Source organism: Eptatretus burgeri, chromosome 5 (genome assembly GCF_056783735.1).
Source record: "Eptatretus burgeri isolate ZD-2024b chromosome 5, Ebu_testis_v1, whole genome shotgun sequence".
In the NCBI taxonomy this organism is placed as follows: Eukaryota; Metazoa; Chordata; class Myxini; order Myxiniformes; family Myxinidae; genus Eptatretus; species Eptatretus burgeri.
Genome location: NC_140965.1, coordinates 121,192,641 through 121,220,140, shown reverse-complemented (window position 1 = coordinate 121,220,140; position 27,500 = coordinate 121,192,641). Strand labels below are relative to the sequence as shown.

The 27,500-nt window shown below is 43.0% G+C and overlaps 1 protein-coding gene across 3 annotated transcripts in view; it reads right to left on the bottom strand.

Moving 5' to 3' along the window:
• Positions 1-1,076: 1,076 nt before the first annotated feature.
• Positions 1,077-27,500, bottom strand: part of LOC147027249 (glutamate receptor ionotropic, delta-2-like) — a 675,131-nt gene continuing 648,707 nt past the window's right edge. The window contains exons 14-17 of one of the 3 annotated variants that reach the window (XM_085883508.1): positions 22,412-22,578; positions 4,123-4,366; positions 2,724-2,893; positions 1,077-2,618 (exon numbers count right to left, since the gene is read on the bottom strand). In XM_085883508.1, coding sequence (XP_085739634.1) covers positions 2,357-2,618; positions 2,724-2,893; positions 4,123-4,366; positions 22,412-22,578 — 843 coding nt within the window. In that variant the 3' untranslated portion in view covers positions 1,077-2,356. Of the gene's footprint in view, positions 2,894-4,122; positions 4,367-22,411; positions 22,579-27,500 lie in introns of all 3 variants that reach the window. The other 2 variants (XM_085883509.1, XM_085883507.1) reach the window with 2 other exon arrangements.

Here is a 27,500-nt window from a genome sequence, read left to right as displayed (position 1 = left end):
CTCAATTAAAAGGACTGAAATCCTCTCGTTAATATCCATAACCATACATCACTTAAACAATCGATAAACACATACCTGTGTATCAAGAACGAAAGATGCGAAACACACAATCTGATAACATGAAAAATCGTCTTGTTGTGAAGGTGTTATCACATACTGCAGCGGAATGTAAAGTTTTGACACAAACTAGAAGAGAATGGATCGTACAAATTTCGTTTTTTATTTGAAAGGTACTCCTTCTCTACCACCTACGTGATGCTGTGTGACACCTTCATTGAAATGATTGCGTCAGATTGTACAGTTTTTTTTTTTTGTCCTTGTTTTCTTTCGCTAAGTACATGTACAGAACACGACTGGGGTTTAAAATGCAACAATAACGTGATACAGAAAGTCACATTTTACATTGTAAACAATGTATAGCATAATGTGTCACTTGTTCAGACACAAGAAACTATCAGCAACATGAAAAAAAAAACAAAAAACATTTTTAAAGCATTTTTTTCCTCCAAATTACTGCTATGTTAGAAAAGAATTTGGACTGCTGTGCAAAGAACGACATGAAAAGCATCGAAAAATCATGATTAATCGTTGGAACGTAAAAGACGATACTCATTCGTGATGTCACTTTTGAAAACAGCTTTGATTCCATTCCCGTCATGTTCATAGTATATTTATGAAGGCAAACTGACTCGTACGATGCGATACGAATGGTATTCATGTTCTGAGGTGTGTGCATGCCACACTCATCGGTGAAGCTCGTTAAATGACATCACGGCTGGTTACTTGGCCCACGTGTACCATGCCCTCTGCAAGCCCGAAAAGGCAGAAAAAACAAAGTGCTTGCTCTAGATGCAAATAAACAGAAACCTCAGCGGGAACGGCATGCGAAGAACAATATACCGACGACGTGAATGAGTTCACATCAACCTTAGTTATCACTGTATATACAAAGGCCTCTGGTAAACCCTCTGTTCCCCTTTACAAATCCACCTTGTCCAAAAGCATATGTAGAATGTTTTTATTTTACTCGTCTGCATCTCCATGGAGAGTGAATAGTCTTATGTACAGACCATACAAATGCTTGAATTGGCATTTTATGCAAAACTTTGCGAGACAAGTCAGTGAACTGCGAATCCCAAGTGTTGTTTTTCGAAAGAAAAATTTATGACACTTTTTCTCCTTTTTTATCGGAACTACATGGATAATGATCAAAATCAGATGAACACAAAAAATAGATCAGTTCTAGAGTTTCCCCTTTGGGCATCCCAACTTTCAAACTAAGACGTACAACACAATCAATCGGATAATTTACCAGACAATGTTAAGCCAAATGAGGATAACTTCTACCGAGCAGCATTTAACATTACAGCATCAGAGAACTACCACAAAGCCAGCGCGGACCTTTCGTCTCCATCGCAGTAATCTCCGCGTGACAAATAAACTAAAGTGTGCACTTTTTGTGAATCCCCATATTAAACAACTTGTCGCATTGTTTTTTTTTTTTGGCACAGTGACATAAAGTAACTTACACCATTCATTGTATTCCTCTGCAGCCTCATGAACGCATGCCCACACTTCCTTGCAAGAGGCATTCAATGTGAACACTTTGTTCACATTGTACATCTGTTCATTTGGAGTGCTTGTTATTTCCCTTTTTAGCTTCAAACCGAAAACAAATTCCTGGATGCAACTATGCAACTGTCTGAGTCTTCTGTTCACTTGTTTGCAAAAGACACCTCTGTATAACTTATGTTCCAATGTCAGTAAGCATGTGTCGAGGCAGTGAGGCAGCGTAGACATGCAAAAAAGTACCAATGCCGAAAGTTTGGGTTCAGTGGTTACCCCAGTGGTCATTGTCTTATCCTGCAATTCCTTGTCCCAAACCGAACAACAACAATAACAAAACTGTGTTTTGTTAAGTTACTCTGGGGAAAAATAGGGGCTTTCGGGTCATGTCACAAATCAAGTGTGCACGTCGTGCACTCCGTTTCATTCGATCTTCTGCAACATCTCTGAGCCGTACAAAAATATTTTCTTTTACTGGCTTTTAAATTAGCATGATATGTTATCCCCAAATATTCATGGCAATAAAAAGCTGAAGTTCCTGGCTGAGATTATTTTCCCATGTCTTGTTTGATGAGTGGGTCAAAACAGAGAATCCATTTCTGCTTGTTTACGTTTTTGCCTTCTGAATATGTGGCATTTTGTGGAAAAGCATGAAAAGTGAAAATAATTTCTATCAGCTGACACTGAAATACCGAGCCACTCATCTTTCGCACTCTGTAGCGGGGGTAGTAGGAAATGGGCCAGGCTGGAGAGAAGTGCCAGAAAGACGAGGGAGATGTAAAGAGCCTTTTCAGATGGATGTGCCATGCGTGGTTTCTTCTGGGTCTTCTGGAATTGTGGCTGAGAGCGACTGGAAGGGTATGGGAGCAGCGGGATTCATGGGACTCTGTCGGAAGATCCCTCCATTTGGTGCACGGTGCTTGAAGGTGCCCAGGCCGACATGCTCACCAGGCCCCGAGCTGCAGCCGCTCCCGAGAGGGAGGTTGATATTCAGCTTTGAGGGCAGGGAGCGGCCTGGCGGTGGGACGAGAGTATGCTCAGAGAGAAACCCCCTAGAAGAGGAAATGGGTGGTGGTGTCGGAGGCAAGGGTGGTGGGTGATGGTGGGCATGAGTATGAAAGCGGCTGTGTGATGGGTGAGAGAAATCTGGCACTGACTCGAGGGCAATTGGATGCATGGACGAGCGCATGCCAACAGTGGGCTCAAGTGGTGAAGGCATTTCCGTAGCACCAGCTGCAGGCCCGATTTGCTTATGAGCGGTATCCTCGTCCAAACTCAAACTGTTCAGCCGGTGATGAAACTGCTGCATATCCATCTCCTTGTCATCCTGTAGGAAGCAGGGCACGTTTATCATCTTCAATCCAGACAAAGAGCAAAATTGTTCGTTTACCATCCACAAACAAAACAGAGGTATCGGAGTCAGCAACGACTTCTAGTGATAGAAGCAAGCATTGGTTTGGTAGAAGCACGATTAAAATCAGAATATTGTGCCCTTGCTCAGCCAATATTTAGTCCAACAAAACCTGTGTTGCGCAACGCATGATGATGTTGAAGAGCAATCAAAGCACAAGTTGAGAACGAAATGAAATATCGGGTAATCTCACACCGGCACAGCAAAGACAGCACATGACTAAGCACATACAGGGAGCACACAATTTCATTGCTAAAAAAAACGTTTGTTTCATGACCTACTATTTTCCTTGTGCCCACACCCAAATTGGCTTTTCTACCCATTTCATTCCACTCCCACTTCCTGCTTTTTATCCACTTTACTCCCTATTTTGGATTCCAATTCCCTCAGCATTCCCTCCTTCTCCTCTTGACCATCACATTTTCATATTCCACCATGCTTATCTTTGCAGCTTCTCGAATACATTTTGGTCTCGTCCATCTTCCCCTCATGATTTTTTTTGTTCTTTACCTTTCAATCTTCGGCCTATAAATGGGGATAAAAAAAAGAAAAATTGACAATGTAGGCCAATTAGGCCATGTGAGATGGTATGAGAAGTCACTCCCTGCTAATCAGCCACAGCAAATATCGGATCGGGAGCATCTTTGGTTTCTTTCACAAGGAATACGAGGACAACCTCCACCAGACGAAGGTGGGCCAAATCAAAAAGGGTTGAATAATTGGTGCTGTTCGCTTTATTTGACTGTCCTAATGATAAAAGTCTGATGAAGTATGTTTTTTTTTCTCACCAACGTGTGTGTATTTAAGAAGATTCCACATTTATTGATGAATATTTGAAAACTGATAAAAACATATTATTGCACATGATAATATTTCCCATCGCTGAGACTCGGAGATAAATTTGCTTGCTGGAAATTCTAGCGACAACAGTGCCGAGAGAAGTTGGCATGAGGTTTTGTCAATCATGTGATTTATTTTTTCAAACGAGTTACATAAATTATTTCATCAACGTGATAATCCACGTCCGCATATATATTTCATTATTTGTATCTCACCTGCTCCTCATCAACAATATACGCTCTTCTATTCCACTTCCTCATAACCTGTTTCTCCTTCCTGTCAAATTTCGTTCTCTCGCTACTGACCTGGTTGCTTGCTCGATGACGGTGATGCCGTCGGCTCCACCATATTTCGAGGACAGCCACAACGCAGGCAAGAAGCAGGCCCGCAGCCAGCAGGCAAAAGACTCCCGCAAAGCTCTTGAGTCCAAGAGCACGAGATGAAGACACGGGCTCCTGGGTCTCACCCCTGAGCTCACACTTTCCGACCCGAGGCCACCATCGTTGCTGCATTGCAGCCAGTTCTCCATTTTCTTGAAGCTCCAAAATTCTATAGTACAACAAAATTGGAACAAATGCTTCAATTATGTACTTCAACCTAAGCAAGCCAAAGTCAGGAGAGATCTTGATGTTAACAAACAAGGTTGTACAATATATCATTGTGATACTTTAGAAATACTTTAATGGTTATGAAATGACACTCATCATGAAGTGGAGTATAATTTGTCATCCGTCATTTGACTGCACGAGTCAAGCTGCTTGTTATTACCAGGCCGTTTGTTTATTTGCTTGCTCACTGCCATATTATATTGGGAATGCAATACACAATGGCTTTTGAAATCCATTAATCCTTTCTATTGTGTGCATACATCACAGCACAAGTGACAACGTAGATTGTTATTTGCTGCACAGAATTACTGTGCATTAAAATCAACACATCGTGAAAGAATACCCAAACACATAAAGGATAACATATGAAAAGAAAAAAACAAAACATTGCAAATAAGGTTGGGTTTGTTCTAATATACATGAGGCCATCGTCTGAAATATGAGTTAGCGTTGAGATAGAATAAAATGAACTCGATACCCTGATACTATAACGATGTTGTTGTTGAATTGCATTGTAAATTTTGCTATTTTTGTTGCATTAATCTGCGGCTCATGGAGGAGTTTGTTCATGAATCATGTCTAGGACAGTTATTAAGAAACATCAATGTACTGGTAGACTAATTACAAGGACATAAGCAAACTGGAAAGGCAGTCGGTAGAGCGCATACTTCCACCACGCTGAACAGTTTACGTTTTGTAACCCACTGATAGGTCGGATCTGCAAATAGACCATTGGTCCTCGTCACACACCAAAATCAAATCGGCTTTCCCTTATCACCGACCCAACTCGTCCACAAAGTTTTGTAATAACTCGTCCATGACTTTTTGAGATATCGTGCTGAATATCGTTTTGGGTTCCATCAATCAACGGTGAAGAATCACTTAAAGAAACTTAAAGATCTTGTATCTGGATCCGGATCTTGACCAAAATCGAATCAATTTGTTCATGTCACACACACAAACTGTCCACGAAGTTATGTCTGAATCTGTGCATAACTTTTTGAGATATCGTTTTCACAGACAAACAGACGGACGGACAGGGGTGAATACACAATGTCCGTCCACCGATGGCGGCGGAGGTAACAATGGAACACACTATATATGGATCCTGAGTATTTTGAGTCATTAGTTGAGATAAGGTTCCATTTACTCTGCAATTTGACTCAAAATATGCTTTATTATGTCAATTGAAGAAATATAACCAAAAATGTAAATGTTGTTACAACAAATTTTACGTTTAACATTGATTCAGAGCAATCGCTTACAATGACCAAGGCGAGTACAGTGCAATGGTTATCCCAAAACTGATTACGGGCACCCAAACCACACTTTGGCAAATAGTCCGCTGGATTACTCTGCTCCACAAATGTGTTTACTTGTTCTGGTTCTGTACTCGAATCGAGAAGACGGTTGGCAATGTTTGTGACCGAGGATAGCAGTAAAGAACAGTTTTGGGGATTTTTTTGCACAGTTTTTTCACAATAAACTGCACAGTTTTTGACTCGGGCACAATTAAATTTATTGAAGTGAATCGTAACCTTGCAAAAACTTTTTCTGACCCCACGAAAAAGCTCGTACTTTCTATGCGTCATGAGACGATATATTTCATGAACACCCTGACCCTGATGTCAGGTCTTCTGGGTATCATACCCTCAAACATGCACCGAGTGAATCACCATGTTGTGAAGGATCACAAGGTAGAAGTGAGTAAGTATTCTTTAAAAATGTCCATCCATTACTGTACATTCTTGATTTCCCATCCATGGTTACGATAATGTTTCAATCACCTACCAGCTATTGCCCAACCCCTTGCTGCACAGACCCCAAGGAGGAAAAATAAATTAAGCTCATAATTGAGGTTTATAGGCTTGTAAACATGATATGGCTGATAAATACAGGAACCAAACTGGCCTAACTTGAACTGGTTTATTGGGTAAATTGCTCAAAAAATGTGATGCAAGGCATGGTCATCATATGAAATCTAACGAGCAACCGCAACAAACGGGTCGACGAGGATGTCCTCCAGGTTTACAGGGGAGGGGACAATTTGGTTTCCCATCATGCCTGTATTAAATCACATCCCATTAACTTAATATATCGTTTCTTACTTGTCTTCCATGATATAACACCATCGTTGCCATTGCCATATTCTCACCATACCCCAAGCCGACACTCCTTCAAAATGGTAGTGACTGGTTCCAGTTTTCTTTGAGTGGAGACATGATTTGTTCTGCTCCAAGAGAAGTACTTCCAAAGCTAAGCTTTCCCACTCCAGTTTGGTATTATCAAATCATTGTCATTTTTTTTTTTTAACCTTGGTCGAGGCTCGTATGAGAGCTAACACACAACTCACAGCAAGGAGGCATGAGACAAGAGGGACGGGAGTGGAAGGAACAAAACAGTGGGGAACAGACACATTCGGTGAACTGTGGAAGGGAGAGGGATGGGGATGGGACGGGGATCATGGCGAAGAGAAGATGGACATTTCAGGGACTTTCAGGAAGGAAAGCAGGGGAATTGAAGGAAGTGGGCTTGGGTGGATTATCGGGGGTAGAAAAGATCGAGGATTTGGATGGGGGAAGATAAGAGGTGGTGGTGAACAGCTGTTTTGAAAGCCTGGAGGGAAGAATGGGAAAGAATAGAGTGAGGAAGTTTATTACAAAGGTGGGAAAAAAGAGGATGAAAGAGTGAAGATGAGCAGTGATTCGTGATTTTGGTAGTTTTACCACAAGGGGGTTGTTGGTGGACCTTGAGCGCCCTGTGGAAATGTGGTGGAGACAAATCGCAGAGAGAGCAGGGGGGGCAAGGCTGGAGAGGAGTCGGTAGAAGACAGAAAGACCACCGACCAACCTGCGGTGATTGAGTGAGAGGCCCAAAGACTCAGCTTCATTGCGGGAGATGCCGATGATCTTAAATGCCCTGGTTTCGACAGCGTGAAGCCGAGAAAGGTGGGAGGCAGGAGCACCAGCCCAGAGGGGAGAGCAGTACTCCATCAGGCTATGGACAAAAGCTTTGTCAGTGGTCAGGAGCTCAGGAGGGCCGAGGAAGGACTTTGCACGACGGAGGATTCCCAGTCGGCGACTGGCTTTTGAGGCGAGGTTGGAAATGTGACTTTCCCAGGAAAGGTTATGGCAGATAGTGAGACCCAGAAGCTTGAAAGAAAAGACTTCTTCCAGAGGATTGTTGAGAAAGTGGATGGGGGGGTTTTCTAAACGGTCCTTTCGAAGAGACATAGTGAGAGTGTGAGATTTGTCTGGATTGAAATACATGTTCCACGTGTTGGACCAGTTTGTGATTTTATCCAGATCTGCAGTGAGCGAAGAAGCTGCTGCTTGCCAGTCTGAGGGATGACAGATGGTACGGCAGAGGGTGGAGTCGTCGGCAAAGAGAAATAGAGGATTTTCCAGAGAGTCCGAGAGATCATTGATGAAAACCAGAAAAAGAACAGGGCCCAGAACGCTACCTTGAGGAACTCCAGCCTGCACAGGAAGAGGGGATGAAAGAACTCCATTTAGGGCCACACGTTGACTGCGACAGGAGAGGAAGTCTGCGAGCCATGAGTGGAGATGGCCTTGAATACCATGGGAAGAGAGTTTGGTGAGTAGGGCAGGGTGCCAGACTGTGTCAAAAGCACGTGATATGTCCAGGGATACGGCTCGGATTTCCTGTTTGGCATTGAGGACCTCCATCCATTGATGGGAGAGCAGAAGCAGCATATACAGGGTAGAGTGACCTGGTCTGAAACCAAATTGATGATTGGAAATCAAGCCATTGGAGAAGAGGAAAGATTTCATGTCTGAAGCGATGATGGATTCCATAACCTTGCTGATGATTGTGAGAAGGCTGATTGGTCTGTAGTTACAGGGATCTGTTTTTGCACCTTTTTTATGCAGGGCAGGGATGTTAGCAGATTTCCAAGCAGATGGCAGATGACCTTGGGCAAATGAGAGGATGAATAGAACGGAGAGAGGGTGAGCAAGAGCAGAAGAGCAGGCTTTGAGGACACGTGGGCTGATGCCGTCTGGACCGGTTGCAGAATCTGACTCGAGGTTTGAAAGCAAGCTCTCCACCTTGTCAGGAGAAAAGGATACAGAGTCCAGGGACAGTTGGGTGTGACTGGGTAAAGTGGGTAGAGATAGTGATGGGTTTAGGACACAAGATTTAGCTGCAAACACCGAGTTTAGACATTCAGCTTTATCACGTGTGGAATCAGCAGTGCGGCCATTTGAGGTAATGGAGGGGATGGAGGGGGAACATACACCAGAAACAGATTTGATTAAACGCCACCAGGATTTTGAGGAGGGAGAGAGGTTTGAGAGTTCAGACTTGAGATGAGAAAGATGTTGTTTTCTGGCTCTCCTGAGGGTAGATACACACTTGTTCCGAGCTTTGTGGAAAGAACTGAGATTGCCCTCAGTTGGGTTTGCTTTCCATGAGGCAAAGGCAAGTTGTTTCAGGACAACTGCCTCGCCACAAGCTTCAGTAAACCAAGGGCGGGAGGAAGGGTAGGACAACTGAACACGAGAGGGGATAAATCTGTGCATGAGGGAGAGCAAGTTTCTTTGAAAGAATTCCCAGGATGAGTTGATGTTTGAGAAAGTAGTGATAGGAGACCAGTCTCTAAGTTTGATGGCTGCTCGGAGACTCTGCCAGTCGGCTTGAGTGAAATGCCAGACTCGACGGCGGTGAGGTGGTTCTTTGATAACAGCCAGAGAGATGTCCACTTTAACAAGGACGTGGTCAGAAGAACCAATTGGAGCGAAGGAAGGGCAGCTGATATTGTCAGGGAAATTTGTCAAAATCAGATCCAGAAGAGATGGAGTACGATTGGTTGAGATCCGGGTCGGGAAGTTGACCGATTGAGTCAGTCCCAATGAGTCGCAGAAAAGCTTTTGCTGAGGTGCCATGGCAGGTGAGAGAGATACCCACACCTAGCCAACTGGCGTGATGACAATTGAAGTCACCACATAAGAGGAAGAGAGAGTTTGGATGAGAAGATAGAAGATGGTCCATGTTTTCGGATAGTGAGGTGTAGATGGAGTCATCACTGTTCGGTGGACGGTACAGTACACATATAAACATGAGGTGGGAGTGGAGGGAAGCCGAAGCCAGAGGTATTCCTGGGGGTGTGGGGAGTGAGAGCAGTGCATGGAGAGTGAGGAATAGAGTCTTTGATGAAGAGAGCAACACCTCCACCAGGTCGAGGCTCAGGTCTGTCATACCGTAAGAGGGAGTAACCAGGGAGAGATACTTGGGAGTCAGACACGTCTTGGGAGAGGAAAGTTTCTGTTTGGCAGATAATGTCTGGTTTGTCAGTGGCAACCTGTATGGAAAGATCTGAAAGGTTTGAGCGAAGGCCCCGGATATTTGAGGTCCACACTTTTAATGAAGAGGTAGGGGAGGAGGCTTTGGGTGCAGGAGGTGGAGGGGGAGGGGGAGGGTAGGACAAGGGACGAGGGGGGGAGGTAAGGATGGTTGCTGAAAGAGTGTGGGGTATTGCAGAATAGCGAGGGGAGGGGGCCGAATGAGGAGGAGAAAAGGCTCTGTGGTGCTGGGGGAGAGGGGGACAAGAGACAAGGAAGAAGGCAGTTGAGGATTTGAGGAGGTGGAGTGAAGAGATGGAGGTGAGAGGGCAGTGGAGGGAGGCAGGTTGGTGGATGAGAGGGGGGCAACTTAGAGAAGGAAGAGTGAGGGGATGAAAGGTGGGAGAAAGGTGAGGGGGAATTTTTGAGAGAGGTGAGAGGGAGGCTTGGAGGGAGAAGAGTGGGCTGGTTGCTTTGAGAGTGAGAGTGAGGGGTGAGGGGGGTGAGTTGGCACTGAAGTTGGAAAAAAAGAATGGTTGATGGAAAGCGAACATCCATGGCAAACTGTGGTTTTTAAAAGTTTTAGGTCAGAGATGCGATTTAACACAATTCTTGATGGATGCAATGAAGGCGAATTCAGAGAATGGAGAGAAGAAGCGCTGTAATAGTTGTATTTTTTAGGCAAGGAATGAAGGAGAGGTCGAAATGAGAGCAGTCTGTTAAAATATCAGAAGAGTAGTGCATTGTGAAACAGTAAAGAGTACCACATGTGTGAGAGAGGAAGATAAAGCATTATAAGATCGTTTTTGTTGTTCATATTAATGTATGAGAGAGTTCAACAGATTGGGTCATGGAAGTGTAGAAAAAAATCGAGGAAGAAGACGAGGAGGAAGTTAAGAGGAAGAAGAAGAAGCAGAATCGGGAGAAGGTGAGCGTGTTGTTGTTGTTGGGTATATATATATTTTATTTTTTTATATTTTTTTTGAGATAAGAAAGAGATTAGTTGGGAGAATGTGGGATGTTTGGAAAGTGTGGAGGATGGAAATTGAAGGTAATGGGGAGGATAGAAATTGAAGGTAATGGGGAGAAAAAACAAAAAAAAACAAAAAAACGATCGAACACCGAGTGGAACCGGTAGGCCTCAAGCCTAGGCCTCGGCCTCAAACACCAGGTAAGAACGTCGACAAAAATACTCACAAAATAGCACGATTTTTGAAACAAAACCGAACTAGGAACACACAGTAACATGTAGGTGAGAAAATTAAACAGTTAAAACGGGACAAATAACAACCGGAAACTTAACTTTGAGAACGTCAGCAGGGAGCCCCGAAGGAGACCTCTCACCGCTCCAAAACCGGAACCGGAAGTCAAGTTTACAAGTGACAACTAACTTTTTCTCTCAAGTTAGTGTATGGGAGAAATTAGACATATGTTGTTCAGCCATTAGTCATGCCGATGTAAATGTCTTGATCACTGCAAGTCGAACTCAATGATCTTCAGCAGATTCAGGGATAAGCAACCTAATCCAGAACTCTACTTCTATGGCACCCCTCTGACCATGTGTAACAGTCTTCACCTTCTCGTCATCCTAATTACTCCAAGTCTCAATGTGAATGACCACATATAATTCTTCAGAAGCCGGGTTGGTCAGTGTCTTGACCTTGATCTCCACCTCAAAGTGAGCAATCATATACAATGATTGCCAAGGTACTGTCTGTGATGGAATACAGATTTCTGCTGGGTGGGTGTTTCATCCACCCCTCCAAGTCAACTCGGTTGTTTGCAGGCAATGATATGTAAAATCCTAGAGGGGCGAATTCCACTAACGATGACAAATTAAAATCCAACCATCGGAACTTTACAGAATGGTTGGAACCTCAGTGCTCTTTCATCGCATATAACATCAAAAGGTAACGTGACTCTCTAAACCGTCTTAGACCGCAAGACTTTGTGGAGGACAAAAAGGAGACCAACACAAGGGACTGCAACACTACGATTACATGCAGTCATAGTACCTCGAGGTGAACTAGCAGCATGAGCACACGTTCAACTCTAAAGCTCCCAAATCTGAAACGCCTTACCTCGTCATTATCGGTCTTCCAAATGACAGATTTAAGAGTGGAACAAATCAGGCACATTGCAGCCAATGAGTCAAATTTCCTATTTCCACATTCGTTAAAATGAGTGTAAGCAACACAAACAGATCGAGAAGAGAGCTCAAGGTCGAGCATGCTACAAATCGGCCATCCTACCACCCCTGAATTTTTGTTAATGTCAGAATTGGACTCGGATGGAAAAATGAAACTCCTTTTGTGATTTGATTCACATGAAGTAAGACAAACTCAATGAGAATGCAAAGTAGCACGGCATTGCCTTGATTTCAATTCAATCTCTCTTGAACATGTTCTCCTCGAATATAGTAAATACGTGCAAATGAACAGATAATTATCAGGTGTAATCGAAGGTGTTTTGTTCAACCAGGCTGTGTAGTGTTTCTTTTAGCACTACTCCTGGAATGATTAGAAAAGAAGAGCGAAGAAAGAAGACGATTAAATCCAGGACCTTTGCGAGTAAACGTGCGAGTCCATTCCTTGACAGAGGTGCTTTTCCCCATTTCTCAACCACAGACCACATTGTATTGAGGATTAAGACAGAAACGGTGCTGTCCAAGAACACCTCCTTGTGTAGAAGTGACCTTGTAAAAATCTCGGTGAACATTGCACACTGGCCCTTTTGGGGAGCGGTGCACGGTAATGCTCTGCGGAGATCACTCCTTGGATTGTTGTTTCATTACCTCTGCCAAAGAAAGTGGAAGGAGGTCATATTTTTCACCCCTGATTGTTCGAATGCTTGTCTGTCTGTCTGTGAGCAGCATATTTCAAGACATTAAGAGTGGATTCGGACAAAACATGCTGGGCTGGTTGGGTGCGTTTCATGGACTAATTGATTCGATTTTGGTCAAGATCCAGATCCGGATCCGATCACGAGAGTATTCTTTTAATTTTCAAAGTGATTCTTCACCCATTGAGAGGTCAGGGGTGGGGAGGGGGGGTACGACGTATTAAAAAGTTATGGATGGATTCGGACGAAACTTTGTGGATGGGTTGAGTATGTAGCATGGACTGATTGATTCGATTTTCGTGAATATCCAGATTCAGATATTCGAATTTTTTAACTGATTTTTCACAATTGAGAGATGGGGCCAAAAACGATATGAAGCACGATATGTTAAAAAAGTTGCGTGGAGCTAATGACAAAACAAGGTGGATGAGTTGGGTCGGTGTCACAAAGGTGACAAGAACAAGCTGATGAGATTTTGTTTCAGGTCCGGATCAAGATCCTCCCTGTGAGTGGAGAACAAAACGTAAACTGTTCAGCCTGCTGCTCGACCGAGTGCCATTCTACTGAAACTAAGAATTTTGCTTTTCTTTCATTCACTCTTCATTGTGAGCAAGTAAGATACTCATGATGGTAATTCTATGTCGGGACTACAAAAACACGTTTATCTTTGTTGGAATTTCTTATTCTTCTGTCTTAACTTGTTTTCTACCATTTATTCTTTCTCTGCCATTGAAGGTTTCTGTGTTTTCAGCACCCTTCATGGTGTCATTTAGCATTAAGTCAGGTGTATTTTTCTTCGCAAGTTTTATAGAAACCATTATTATTATTGAAATTAAATTCCTGCTGATGCGCCATCGACGAGGTTGTTCAAAAGGTTCAACAAATGAGGTAGCCATGATAGTCCAAGATAGGCCATTGTTAGTTTGTATCGTTCAATATCTAATGATGACATAGTGCACTAGCAGGGGCTACCTGGCACTTCCTGGGGGAGGAGGGGGGGGGATACCTGTCACTGCCTGGCTGGGTGAGCTTTTCACAGCGGTGGTTTAGGGACGTGTTGGACATTGAAAATCTATGGAGTTATTGACCTCATGGTGGTTACCTTTCGTCTGTGGGCCTGAGACAGTGTTGCCTGACCCCACATCACAATATGCACTTTGGTAGCCTCAAAACGGATGGCAATGCCAATGCGCAGGAGCTTAAAACCAGATTCTGAAGAAACTACACCCCAAATTTCGGAGCCCAGTTCTCCAGGTTCTCCAGTTCGGCCATGAAAGAATAATGCGCACACACACACACACACACACACACACACACACACACACACACACACACACACACACACACACACACACACACACACACACACACACACACACACACACACACACACACACACACACACACATTTATATTTAAAATATTTAACATGAGTATGGGTACCCAGCTTTGCCCAGTGCTGTTCTAATCATGTCGGCATTTTAAAGAAATGAAATTTTTTTTTTCCTATTTTTTGTAAGGGTCTAAAATGCTTCCCCACACCAACTAAGGAATGGGGTTGGGATAATTTAATACGACCTTTTACTTTGACATAGCTACAAAGGATGAGGCACCATACAGCGATTAAAAAAAAAAAGCAATAATCCCCCAAAAAATCCAACTTAAAAAACTTGAGGTTTCTATCAATTTGTTTTTACCGAAACATTCCCAGGACTCACTCATGAACCTCCAAAAGTTTGGCGAATATCCGTTTGGCCACCTCTGAGAAAAATGATGACTCAAAGATACACAGACAGACATCTTTCTCATAGTATCAAATATATATATATATATATACACACACACACACACATCGCCCTTATCACACTCCACAACTTTTTGATATCTCATGCTATATATCAGTTTAGCGCAATCTCTCAATGTTGAAAAAAATCACTTAAAAACAATTATGGTATCCGAATCTGGATTCAGATCTTCACCAAAATCGGATCAATTCGTCCTTGTCACAAACTCAATGTGTCCACCAAGTTTCATCTGAATCTATCAACCACCTTTTGAGATACCATGCAATATCGTTTTTAGCCCAATCTCTCAACGGTGAAGAATCACTAAAAAATTATCGGATCCGAATACGGATTCGGATCCACCAAAATTGAAACAATTCTTCCTAGTGGCACTCACAATCTGTTCACCAAGTTTCGTGTGAATTCATCCATAACCTTCTCAGATATTGTGCTGTATATCGTTTTTGGCCCGATCTCTAAACGGTGAATAATCACATAAAAAATTATCAGATCCGGATCCGGATTCGGATCTTCACCAAAATTATGTGTTGCTGTCCTTGGCCGGTCACCTACAAACGCAATAAAATTTTGATCGATTGCTTGAAAACTGTCACCAAAAATCTGTAATCCTCACCACTATGTAAAAAACAAACAAAGCCCCAAAAACTGAGGCTGATAATCGTGTGACAACACAGGCAGACAGACAGACAAACAGACAAACAGATAAATGCTACAGACCAACATACTTGGTGAAAATTTGTTTTGCCAAGTAACAAACAGACAGACAGGGGTGAAAACATAAGCTCCTTCCACCTTTGGTGTCAGAGATTAATAATAAAAAAATAGATTGATTGTAATTTTCACCATTTTTTCTCTTTGTTAAGCATGGTTAAGGTGAATAATATTTTTTATTGTGCTCCTTGCTGTTCATCAACTATTTCGATATCCACACTCGGAAACTGATGAAAACATGAATTTTAATTAATGTGTTCATCGCATGAGCAATAAAACATTAAAACATTTAAAATGATTTCCCCACGTGTATTTACTCTCATAAAAATATTCTGAGATTATCATTGACTTGAGGATCATTGCCAATCTATCTCAAGTGCCTTGACTCCAAATGATTGTGGATGGCTGCAACGACCGATGATAGCCCTGAATTTCCATCCTACTCAGGGGGAGCACCAAGGACGTCGTCGGAATACTCAATCAGTTTAACATCTGCCATTCCCTCTGGCCTGGCTGGATGGCCGACTGCCCTTCTTTATGCGCCTGTGGGTGGATGTTTGATGCTTTCTCGGTGAGCATTTGGAATACTCCATTTCATGACTAAATTGTATGTATGCCAAAGTGGTAAGTTAGGTGTCTCACTCTCTCGACAGGCAGCCAGATGGTGCGTAAGAAGGTAAAAATCAAGGGCAAAACCTTTCCACTTCAATGCTTGCTAACTGTGCTTATTAATTGGATATCTTTTTCTCAGCTACATGTGGTGATACATGGAAAGCCTGTAATGGAATTTCATTTTGTTTTATTATATTTCAAGTCTTGTGAACAACACTGAGCTGACAACTAATGATACACACAAGTCAAGTGCTTGACATAATGTGTGTCAGGTGGCTGGAAATATAACCTCATCACCCAATTCGTGTAGGTTGAAAGTTTGGCAAGCCGTTCATATTACATGATGCGGATAGGTACAACAAGAGAACCATCACAGTTAATTGCTGCTCTGGGCTGGATAGCAGTTCGTGAATGATGCAGCTCGCCTGTTAACATTGCGGCTTTTAAGGAATCCGAGGCTGGATATTACGCAGTATGCACAGAGACATACTTACAATGTTCATGTTCAACAGCTGTTAGCCTTGACCTGAAAGTGTGCATTATATTTGTGTTTTAATTACTCATTTCCCAAGAAATGCAATCTTTCTGATTTATCATGATGAAACATTTTTCAAAAGCATCATGCCAAACGACTGATCATTCGCAAATCTGATGTGACGGGGATGGGATTCGCATTGTCCACGTCATTGCAAAGAAGATGGCACACTTAATATACGAAGGTGCATGACAATACGCATCATTTCCTGCTGGCATTGGCCACAACAACAGTTTTAATTGGATGTGACCAAACTTGAGATCAAACCCAGAATAAAATTGCTTTGTTGCAAACATATCTTTCTGTTATGAATAGCTCATGCAAATATATATATTTATATATATATATATATATATATATATATATATATATATATATATATATATATATATATTATATATACATACATACATACATACATAGATGTGCAATGAAATTTGAAATTGTGAAATGAATGCATTTGATTATTTTTGAGGAAATGTACATCCACAGGAAGCAAGGTTTCAGCTCGATTCAATCTGCAGATTTATATGCATTTTCTTTTGAAGAATAACAAAGTATCTCATTCAAAAGTGGGTTTCAGTTTATGCTCACAGGCTGAGTGGAAGTTTCTGTGTCCATCATGTTTGCCCAATTAATGTACAATTGGAAGATGGTTGTGAAAAGAACTACCCGATGAAGGTTGTCAGCCTTCACAGCAGCAACAGAACATACGCTGCCTTTAGTGGTTTTCTGAATATTTTTTTCCACATTTCCGGTCCTCATTCACTGGCAAATGTGATCATCTAAAAAGTTATTCTTTCACGTGTGAAATATTCGAGCACCTCCTTTGCTTATCGGTTTGTTTATGTTATTATGGACACCTCACTGTACCCCAAATACCATTTCTGAAATGATAAATGATCTCGACATTACTTTGAAGGTCATAAACAACATGCGAACACACTAACTTTACAATATGTTGTGATAATGGAAGATATGATGCAACCCGCCTGTTACCATCTGCCATCCCTCAGACCGGGAAGCAGCAGCCTCTTCACTCTCTGCAGATGTGGATAAAATCAAAAACTGGTCCAACACGTGGAACATGTCTTTAAATCGTGACAATTCTCAAACTCTCACTGTGTCTCTCTAAAAGGACAGTTTAGAACCCCCCCCCCCACCCAATCTATTTTCTCAACAATACTCTGGAAGAAGTCTTTTCATTCAAGCTTCTGGGATTCACTATCTGCCATGATCTTTCCTGGGAAAGTCACATTCCCAACCTGTCCTCCAAAGCCAGTCACTGACTGGGCATCCTCTGTCGTGCAAAGTCGTTCCTTGGCCCACCTGAGCTCCTGACCACATACAAAGCTTTCGTCCGCAGCATGATGGAGAACTGCTCTCCCCTCTGGGCTGGTGCTCCTGCCTCTCACCTTTCTCGGCTTAACGCTGTGGAAACCAAGGTATTTCGGATCATTGGTATCTCCCGCGATGAGGCTGAGTCTTTGGACCTCTCACTCTCACACCGCAGGCAGGTCGGTGGTCTTTCTGTCTTCTACAGTCTCCTCTCTGATCTCGCCCCCCTGCTCTGTCTGCAATTTGTCCCCACCATATTTCTGCAGGGCGCTCAAGGTCCGCGAACCCCCTTCTGGTAAAACTACCAAAATCACGAATCACTGCTCACCTTCACTCTTTCATTCCTCTTTTTTCCCACCTTTGGAATAAACTCCCACACTCTCTTCAATCTGACTATTCCCTCCAGCTGTTCACCACCACCTCATATTGTCACACATCCAAATCGTCAATCTTTTCTACCCCTGTTAAGCCACCCCAAACCCACCTCCTTCAGATTCCCTGCTTTCCTTCCTGAAAGTTCCCACCCCATTCTGTAATGTCCATTTTGCATACCCCGTGTTCCCCACCCCATCCGTGTCCCTTCTACAGATCTCCCAATGTCTCTGTTCCCCACTGTTTTGTCCTTCCCACTCCCGCCCCTCTTGTATCATGCCCCCTTGTTGTGCGTTGTGTGTTAGCTCTGAAACAAGCCTCGACAAGGTATACAAAAAAAGAAACTCTTTTCCCCACTCTCCAAGCATTGCAATCACTCCGACACACCCCCAGGAATACCTCTGGCTACGGTACCACCTCTTGTTTATCTGTGTGGTACACCGTCCACCAAACAGTGATGACTTAATTTACATCTCACTTGCCAAAAACATGAACCAACTTCTATCCACTCATCCAAACTCTCTCTGCCTCATATGTGGTGACTTCAATTGCCATCATTCCAGTTGTCTGGGTGTGGATGCCTCTCTCATCTGCCATGGTACTTCAGCAAAGGAAATCTGCCACTCATTAGACCGAACACAATATGTCAATTTCCCGACCCAGATCTCAGCCAACTGTACTCCATCTCTTTTGGATTTGGATTTGACCAATTTCCCTGAAAATATCTGCTGTTCCTCTCTGCTCCAATCGGTTCATCTGACAGTAGGCTTGTTAAAACAGTCATTTCTCTGGCTGTTATCAGTGAACCACCTCAGCACCGACGAGTCTGGCACTTCACTCAGGTCGACTTGCAGGGTCTTCAAGCAGCCATCAAACTTCAAGACTGGTCTCCTATTTCTACTTTCTCTGACATCAACTCATCCTGGGAATTCTTTCAAAGAAACTTGCTCTCTCTCTCTCTCTCTCTCTCTCTCTCTCTCTCTCTCTCTCTCTCTCTCTCTCTCTCTCTCTCTCTCTCTCTCTCTCTCTCTCTCTCTCTCTCTCTCTCTCTCTCTCTCTCTCTCTCTCTCTCTTTCTCTCGCACAGATTTATTCCATTTTGTCTTCAGTTGACCTTCCCTTCCTCCCACCCATGGTACACTGAAGCTTGTGATGAGGTAGCTGTCATGAAACAACTTGCCTTCATCTCCTGGAAGGCAAATCCTACTGAAGGCAATCTCAGTTCCTTCCAAAAAGCTCAGAACAAGTGTGTATCTATCCTCAGGAGAGCCAGAAAACAACATCTTCATAATCTCAAATGTGAACTGTCAAACCTCTCTCCCTCCTGCAAATCCTGGTGGCATCTAGTTAAGTCTGTTTCTGGTGCATGGTCACCCTCCATCCCGTCCCTTACCTCAAATGACTGCACAGCTGACACTGCACATGAAAAGGCTGCATGCCTAAACTCAGTGTTTGCAGGTAAATCTTGTGTCCAAAACCCATCGCTTTCTCTACCCACCTTAACCCAGTCACACCCAACTGTCCCTGGACTCTGTGTCCTTTTCTCCTGACAAGGTGGAGAGCTTGCTGTCAAACCTCGACTCGGATTCTGCAACCAGTCCAGACGGCATAAATGCTCGTGTCCTAAAAACCTGCTCCTCTGCTCTTGCTCATCCTCTCTCTGTTCTATTCACCCTCTCATTTGCTGAACGTCATCTGCCATCTGCTTGGAAATCAGCAAACATTTCTGCCCTGTATAAAAACGTGCAAAAACTGATCCCTGTAACTACAGACCAATCAGCCTTCTCCCAATCATCAGCAAGGTTATGGAATCCATCATCGCTTCAGACATTAAATCCTTCCTCTTCTCCAATGGTTTAATCTCCAATTACCAACTTGGATTCAGACCAGGTCAATCTATATATGACATGCTGCTTCTGCTTTCTCAACAATGGATGGAGGTTTTCAATGCCAGACATGAGATCACAGCCATCTCCCTAGTCATATCGTGAGCTTTCGATACAGTCTGGCATCTCGCACTGCTCACCAAACTCTCTTCTTATGGAATCAATGGCAACCTCCACTCATGGTTCGTGGACTTTCTCTCCTGTCGCAGTCAACACGTGGCTCTTCATGGAATTCTCTCCTCTCCTCTTCTCATCCAGGTTGGAGTTCCTCACGGCAGTGTTCTTGGCACTGTGCTTTTTCTGTTTTTCATCACTGATCTCTTAGATTCCCTTGAATTTCCTCTTCATCTCTTTGCTGATGACTCCACCCTACCATATCTTATCCCTCTTATCTGATTGGCAGGCAACAGCCTCTTCACACTACAGACCTGGACAAAATCACAAGCTGATCAAATACTTGGAATATGTCTTGCAATCCTGACAAATCTCACACCCTCACCACGTGTCTCCGAAAGGACCGTGTGGAAAACACCACCATTTATTTTCTCAACCATCCCCTTGAAGAAGTCCTTTCATGCAAACTTTTTGGGATCATTATCTGCCATGATTTCCTGTGAAAGCTGTATTTCTAAGCTGCCCTCCAAAGCCAGTCACAACTGGGCATCCTCCGTCGTGCAAGGTCTTTCCTTGGCACACCTGAGCTTCTCACCACTTAAAAAAGCTTTCATCCATAGTCTCATGGAGTAATGCTTCCCCCTCCCCCCCCCATGGGGTGGTGCTCCTGGCTCACACCGAGTTTGACTTAACGCTGTGGAAACATTGGCTTTTCGGATCACTGGTGTCTCTCGCGATGAAGCCGAGTCTTTGGGTCTCTCTCTCTCACCACAGGCAAGTCAGTGGTCTTTCTGTCTTCTACCTATCCTCTCTGGCCTTGCCCCCCATGCTCTGTCTGTGATAAGTCCCCCCTCCCATATTTCCACAGGGTGCTCAAGGTCTGCCAGTAAGCTCCTGCAGGTGAAACTACCAAAATCAAGAATCACTGCTCACCTTCATTCTTTCATTCCTCTTTTTTCCTGACTTTGAAACAATCTCCCACACTCTCTTCAAACCCACTCCTCCCCCCCAGGTCTTTAAAACAGCTGTTCACTCCATCTCTTATCTCCCCGCATCCAAAATCTTGATCTTTTCTACCCCCGTTAATCCACCCCAATCCCACCGCCTTCAAATTCCCTGTTTTCCCTCCTGAAAGTCCTTGTCGCCCCATCTTGTTTACCCCGTGTACCTCACACCATCCCTCTCCCTTCCACAGTTATCCTATTGTCTCTGTTCCCCACTGTTTTGTGCTTCCTTCTCCTGCCCCTCTTATCTCTTGCCTTACTATATGTTTTTTTTGTATTAGCTCTTACATGAGCCTCGACATTGTGTACAAAAAAAAGTGAACAGTAGAAAGAGCATGAAATACCAACAGCAGCGTTGAAGGACAAAAGAGGGGGAGACGGACAGACAAGGCATGTGGGGAAGAATGAGGGGGGTAGGGGAGGACACCCCGGGTGGACAAGATTGATTTAGAAGCAAATTCTCAAGAAGGAAAACCTGAAATTTTGGAAAGAGATGGCCTTGGGGTGTGGCCGAGGTGGGCAGGGACTGGGGAGACAGTTAACAAAGGAAGAAATCATCATGGTTTTGGATTAGGGATGACCTGAGATGGTGGTGAGCAGCTGACTTGAAAACCTGGATGAAAGAATGAGATTGAAGACAATGTAGAAAATGGCTCCAGAGGCAGGGAAAAAGAGGAATGAATGAGTGGTTTTGATGTGAAGTAAACATATTGTGTGAAAATGACGGTTGTGATATTTAACATGAAAAAAACAAAGGAGAAATGAATGGAAGAGCAATATTTGATGAAGCATTCTTTTCCAGCAGAAAACATTGCTTCGAAAACATGTGGATGTCCCCAAAGCCATTACAACAATGTGAGGCCTTACCATGTGACAACATAACTGGCAATGTGACTGATTGCACCACTTGGCTGCAATTATCACAACATGCCGGTCGTCGTCATCGTCGACATTCGTATGCAGCACAGGGCTGTGAGTTACCATCAGTTCTTACAGGGGCACGTTGGTGCAGCAATTTGGATTTGGCCAGGGTGCCGGCGAGAGCTCGCCCACTCTTCGTGAAGGGCACCATGGGATATTTGGCATCCACCTATTAAAACTGACCTATGGGATTCCCAGTTTAACGTCTATCCGAGGGAGAGCACACACAATGATACATCATCCTGCCTGTAAAACACCAGAATGACAGTTTACAGCTGGGCCAATATTCCATCGAGGCGAGACCATGCCGGTACAATGTGGCGACAAGAATAATGTCATGTGGGTTCCTGAGTTACACCGTAAATAAACATCAAGTCCGAAATATAAACGACAAAACATTTTGGCATTGTAAAGGAACCTGTATTAAGGTGCAGTATAATCACAGAAATTATGTAAATAAAAAAAATTGATGGTTTTCCAATATTCTGGTGACTTTCTCAGCATTAGTTCATTTGACCTCTTGAGTTGGTGATGGTTGTACTCACCGTTGAGAGAAGAGTTCACGATAGGGACTGCCATGCTGCAAGGCCAGGCCATATCCTTTGCTATAAACTGTGCTCGGAAAGGTGATGAAGGTGCAATGTTGAGCATTGAGAGTCATGTATTCCAGCACTGCAGTATCCCAAAGAAATGCATAACCTCCTGCAGACACCTGCCAAAGACAGATCAGACACAACTGAGAATGTGGAAAATATGTTCAATTTCCTGTTTCATTATTTTGACGTTAACAGTTCATGTATGTTTTGTAACTTTGCAATTGTGAGTGAATTCATTGCTAGCTTTCCATTGCTACCTTGAAAAACAGTAAACACGAGGACAGCCACTTTCACGTCCCTTTCCAAGGAGGATTTGCGTCATGATGCCAACACCCCCTGCTCGCACAGTTTGTCTTTGAGACAGAGTTTCGCTTCAATTATTGTGGCACATTGAGGTAGCACACTCAAAAATTCTGTGAACTCACGATGGACTTACAGCTGTGTTAAATTTGTGATGCTTGACTTTTAACTCATCTCCAGCCGTGTATTTACCGCATACGTCTATACCCAATGTTTTCGCTATCTTACGTGTCTACCTTTCGGTTTGATGTTAAATGGTGACTACTTACTCTGTCCATTTGGCTCACAAAGTGGAATTAAACTTTGATATCTGGTACACTTATTCAACTGAATTGAAGGCACACAAACAGAACTGCACTTGTGCACATTACTTGTCCCTTTGAAACCACAACATGAATGATTATGTCAAGGATTGTCAGTTTTATCAATACTAGTACGGGCCCGTAGTGCGTGCCAGTATGTGCAGCTTCGTGCCTGCAGTATCAGGTCCCCAGCATCAATTGTGACGTCATATCAAACGAAGAAGAATTGTGACGCCCCCTCTCTCTCGCCCCCCTCTCTCCCCCTCCTCTGTCCCCCCTCCTCTCTCGCCCCCCTCTCTCCCTCCCATCTCTCCCCCCTCATCTCTCGTCCCTCTCTCTGTAAATGTATTCACAAATGTCTACCAAGCACAATGATTAATTCCAACCTTGGGAAAAAACAGCTTTCAAACCCTTGGGAAACAGCTGTTTCCCTCGGGAAAATTCAAACCTTGGGATTAATTAATAATTTGAATAATAATCAAACCTTGGGAGTTTGGCACATACCCAGGTATGGCACATACCCAGAGAAAGGCACATACCCAGGTCCCCAGTGTCGATTGTGACGTCATACCAAACGAAGAATTGTGACTTCAATCCTTCAAAAAAAAATTAATTGAATAAACATTAATTGTGATGTCATTCGTGATGTCATAGCACCGTTTCCTGTCATTGGTTCACAGATACATGGCCGTAACTTGGGAACCGCTCGTCCGATCGATATCAAACCTCGAAAAGGCACATGCGCAGGTCCCCGGCAATATTCATGGCAAGGTTCAATCCGATCGGACCGGTGGTCGTCCGGTTATTAATAATTTGGGGAAAAATTGGCAGGATAAGGTGAGAAGGTGGAACGACACCTTCAGCTGCCATATATACACCTTTTCAACACTGAAAAAGCAGTAAAATGGCCGAAACTTGGGAACCGCTCGTCCGATCGATATCAAACCTCAAAAAGGCACATCCGCGGATCCCCAGCAATATTCCTGGCAAGTTTCAATGAGATCGGACTGGCGGTCGTCGAGAAACGGCGGTCGCAGACAAACAAACAGACAGACAGACACATAGAGATTGCTGGAATTATAGATAGATGCGAGTCGTCTATTATTGCCCAAAACATCAACACTCTCATGGAGCTGGGAGGAAGTGAAGAATCATATTTAATAACAAGAGAAAGAGTAATCAGAGATTGCAGACCCTTGCCAGCACTTCCTTTGAGTGGTGTATTTTTTTTATAGGTTTCAGGGTAAATCCAATAGGGCTGCAAACCATGTGACCTATGATATCATATGTGTGAACCTTTTGTTCCTCATGGACAGGTAGTCATGCTTGTAAAGTTTCACCTCGATCTGTTCAGCCACTTCAGAGAAGAAGATTTTTGAAGGTAATATTTTTAAAAAACAATATGGCTGCTGAATCACGTGACTGATGATGTAATGAATTTTTTTTTTCTCTGGACCATTTTATCCCTAAATGACCTTCAAAATTTTTCATACTGATTGGATGTGGCGTTCTACATATGTAATTATGACGTCATAACGAGGGCGCCTATGATGTCATAAAAAAATCAAACTCATTCCCCATGAGGAGTGCTTGCTGTCTGCCAAGTTTCTATTTTTTCCTTGGTGCGGTTTCGGAGATACAGAGTTCCGAAGTTTTTCCCTTTTTCCGTTTTTCAAACATGGCTGCCACACCACGTGACCGATGAAGTCATAATTATGATTAAAACATTCTGCATGAGTAGTCACACCAATGCTGGAAATTTCGTCTCAATCCGACGAGCGGTTGCGGATGAAAACCAAGAAAGTTCTGTGCGGACAAACAAACAAACAAACAGACGAAAATGCAATACCCCTCTCCTTTGGCGAGGGGAATGAATATGAAATGTTGAGATCAAATAATGTTTCCTAATTTGCAATGTGCTTTTAACTTTAATTTTACATCACTGATATTTTGTCAATTTCTAACTCCATGTTCCTTTTTAATTATTTATACTCCTTCCACCAAGCCCCAATATTCCTTAACTTATTCTACAAATGTCAAGGTCCATGGAACATGGAAGAGAAACAACATATTTGTGGAGAGGCCACCTCATAAACGGTGGATGATCAGATGGACAAGAGATAAAGAAAAACAAAAAAAGGAGACATCAGCAGGACACCAATAAGAGATATGTGGAGAGACATACAAAACAAGGAAGTCGTGCGCAGGTGAACAATGAGCATACAAACAGATGGGACAGTACATAATAAGATAGTGTCACATGTGGAGAAAGAAGAAACATCATCAGGAATGGCCATGGATAAATGTAGAATGGTGATGTGCCATTACCCCAAAGGAAAAGAATGAAGAAGAAGAACGGAGTTGACTCGATGGACAACAGCTAAGATTTCATGTGTCACGCTCTCGAAAGATTGTCGGTTCTGCCAAAGCAGTTTCTTGGCTATGGTTACAATCCTGAATGAGTCACCACTTTGACATGGCAATAGCAAATGGAGACAAAAATGAAAATGAGCAGTCATATGAGATTTGGGGACTGGTGAGAAGGTAATAGCTGCGGGGTGAACAAGTGGCACCAAGTAGGGCAGGGAAAAGCCAAAGGGCTGAAAGGGCAGAGGGGACAAAATCAGATTTGTGACAGAAGATGACGGTATGCTAATCAACGAGACGGCAATGCAAGAGAAGCTCACCCTGTGTTTCAGTCTCATGGATGAGATGCATATTAGCCTCAGGGACTGAGATTCCAATGCCTCTCGCGGAGCAAGTTCAGCTGGAAGAGCAACAGCTCACGGAAGTAAGCCATTTAGGGTATATAACACACTTTTCTGTAATATGGGATTTTTGATATTCCGCCGTAGTCTGCTACAGAATGCTCAGTGCGTATGCGCAGAAACCCGGAGCAATGATGGATATTGGGGCATATTAAGATATATCGTGCATGGAAATAAGGATTGTTATCTAAAATGGCTCAAAAAATTTCTAAAAGAAGGCTAAAATAATTTGAAATGTACCTGAGAGAAGAGAGTGTGCTTCTGCATAACAAAATTACAATGGTAATCGGTGGAGTGGATACCTCTACCAGGCTGAACAGTTTATGTTTTGTATCTCACTGATAGGCCGGATCTGGATCCGGACCTGAACAAAAATGGAATTGGCTTGTTCATGTCACCTAACCAACTCATCCACCTTGTTTTGTTTGAATCCGTTCACAATTTTTTGAGATATCCCGCAATGTATCGTTTTTGGTCCCTTCTCTCAATGGTGAAGAATCGCTTCAAAAATTAAATAAAAAAACCAATGTCACCCGCAGGGTGACCCGTATCTTGCCAAAAGGTGACCATGTGTGACTTCTTTAAGGTCACACTGAGGTGAACAGAGCTGCTATCCACCAGGAGCGACTCCTTGAGGAATATCTGCCTACGAGAGATTCCGATGAGAATCGTTCTACAGAGTAACCATGAAAAATACGTTTGCCTCATAACGTCACCAAATGACGTCATAATGTCTCAAGCTTGACATATCCAGAAAGCACTCATCGAGGTGTTCAATTTGAGGTACTACACGATATAGTTCTTAAAACTTGAAAGTTTGACCTTGGGGTCAAATATGTTTGTCCTGAGGCGCGAACCATGAAGGTCAAGGCCAATCGCCATCAAAAATTAATCAGCTGAGCGCCAGACCATGAACTATATTCCCATGAAGTTTGAAGACGATCCGATTAAAATTACTCAAAAAATAAGGGTTTCGTCGACTCCCCTGATTTGTGACAAAGTGACCTTGACCTTTGTTTGACCTTGACCTTCAAAATTTTGTGCGCTGAAAGGGACCTCTATAGGGCTCTGATATGCGAAGTTACAAAAATTTCCAATGATAACTGTGCTCTGCAGAATTTTTTATACGTGATTACAGACAAAAAAAACAAACACACAAAAAAAACATACAAGTTGACTAACGTATCTTGCAAAAACTTTGTTTTGGCAAGATAAAAAAGAGATGTCGTTTCCACATCTGGATGCAGATATTCACCAAAATTGAATCATTACTTCCGTGTCACACTCCTGACCTGTCCACCAAATCTCGTCTAAATCCATCCATCACGTTTTGAGATATCATGTTACTTATCATTTTTGGCCCCATCTCTCAAAATGGTGAAGAATCACAGACTTCTGATAACATGGGGAGCAACTGCTTAAATCTACCTGTCTGGGTTCTTCCCAACGTCTTTGTTCCTTTCACATTTCTTTCTATTTCTAATTTTTTCCCAACAATTCTCTTTATTCATTCTCATTCTTGCTTTTTCTTCCTTTTTACTCTCTATTCCTCTCTTTCATTATCTATCTTTCAAAGGAGAAGTGAATTATTGCAGAATTTTTTCTGTAAAGCTCACTTGGCTGTGCCTGGATGGGTTTAAGAGTTGTGGAGTAGCAGCTAAAACCTGA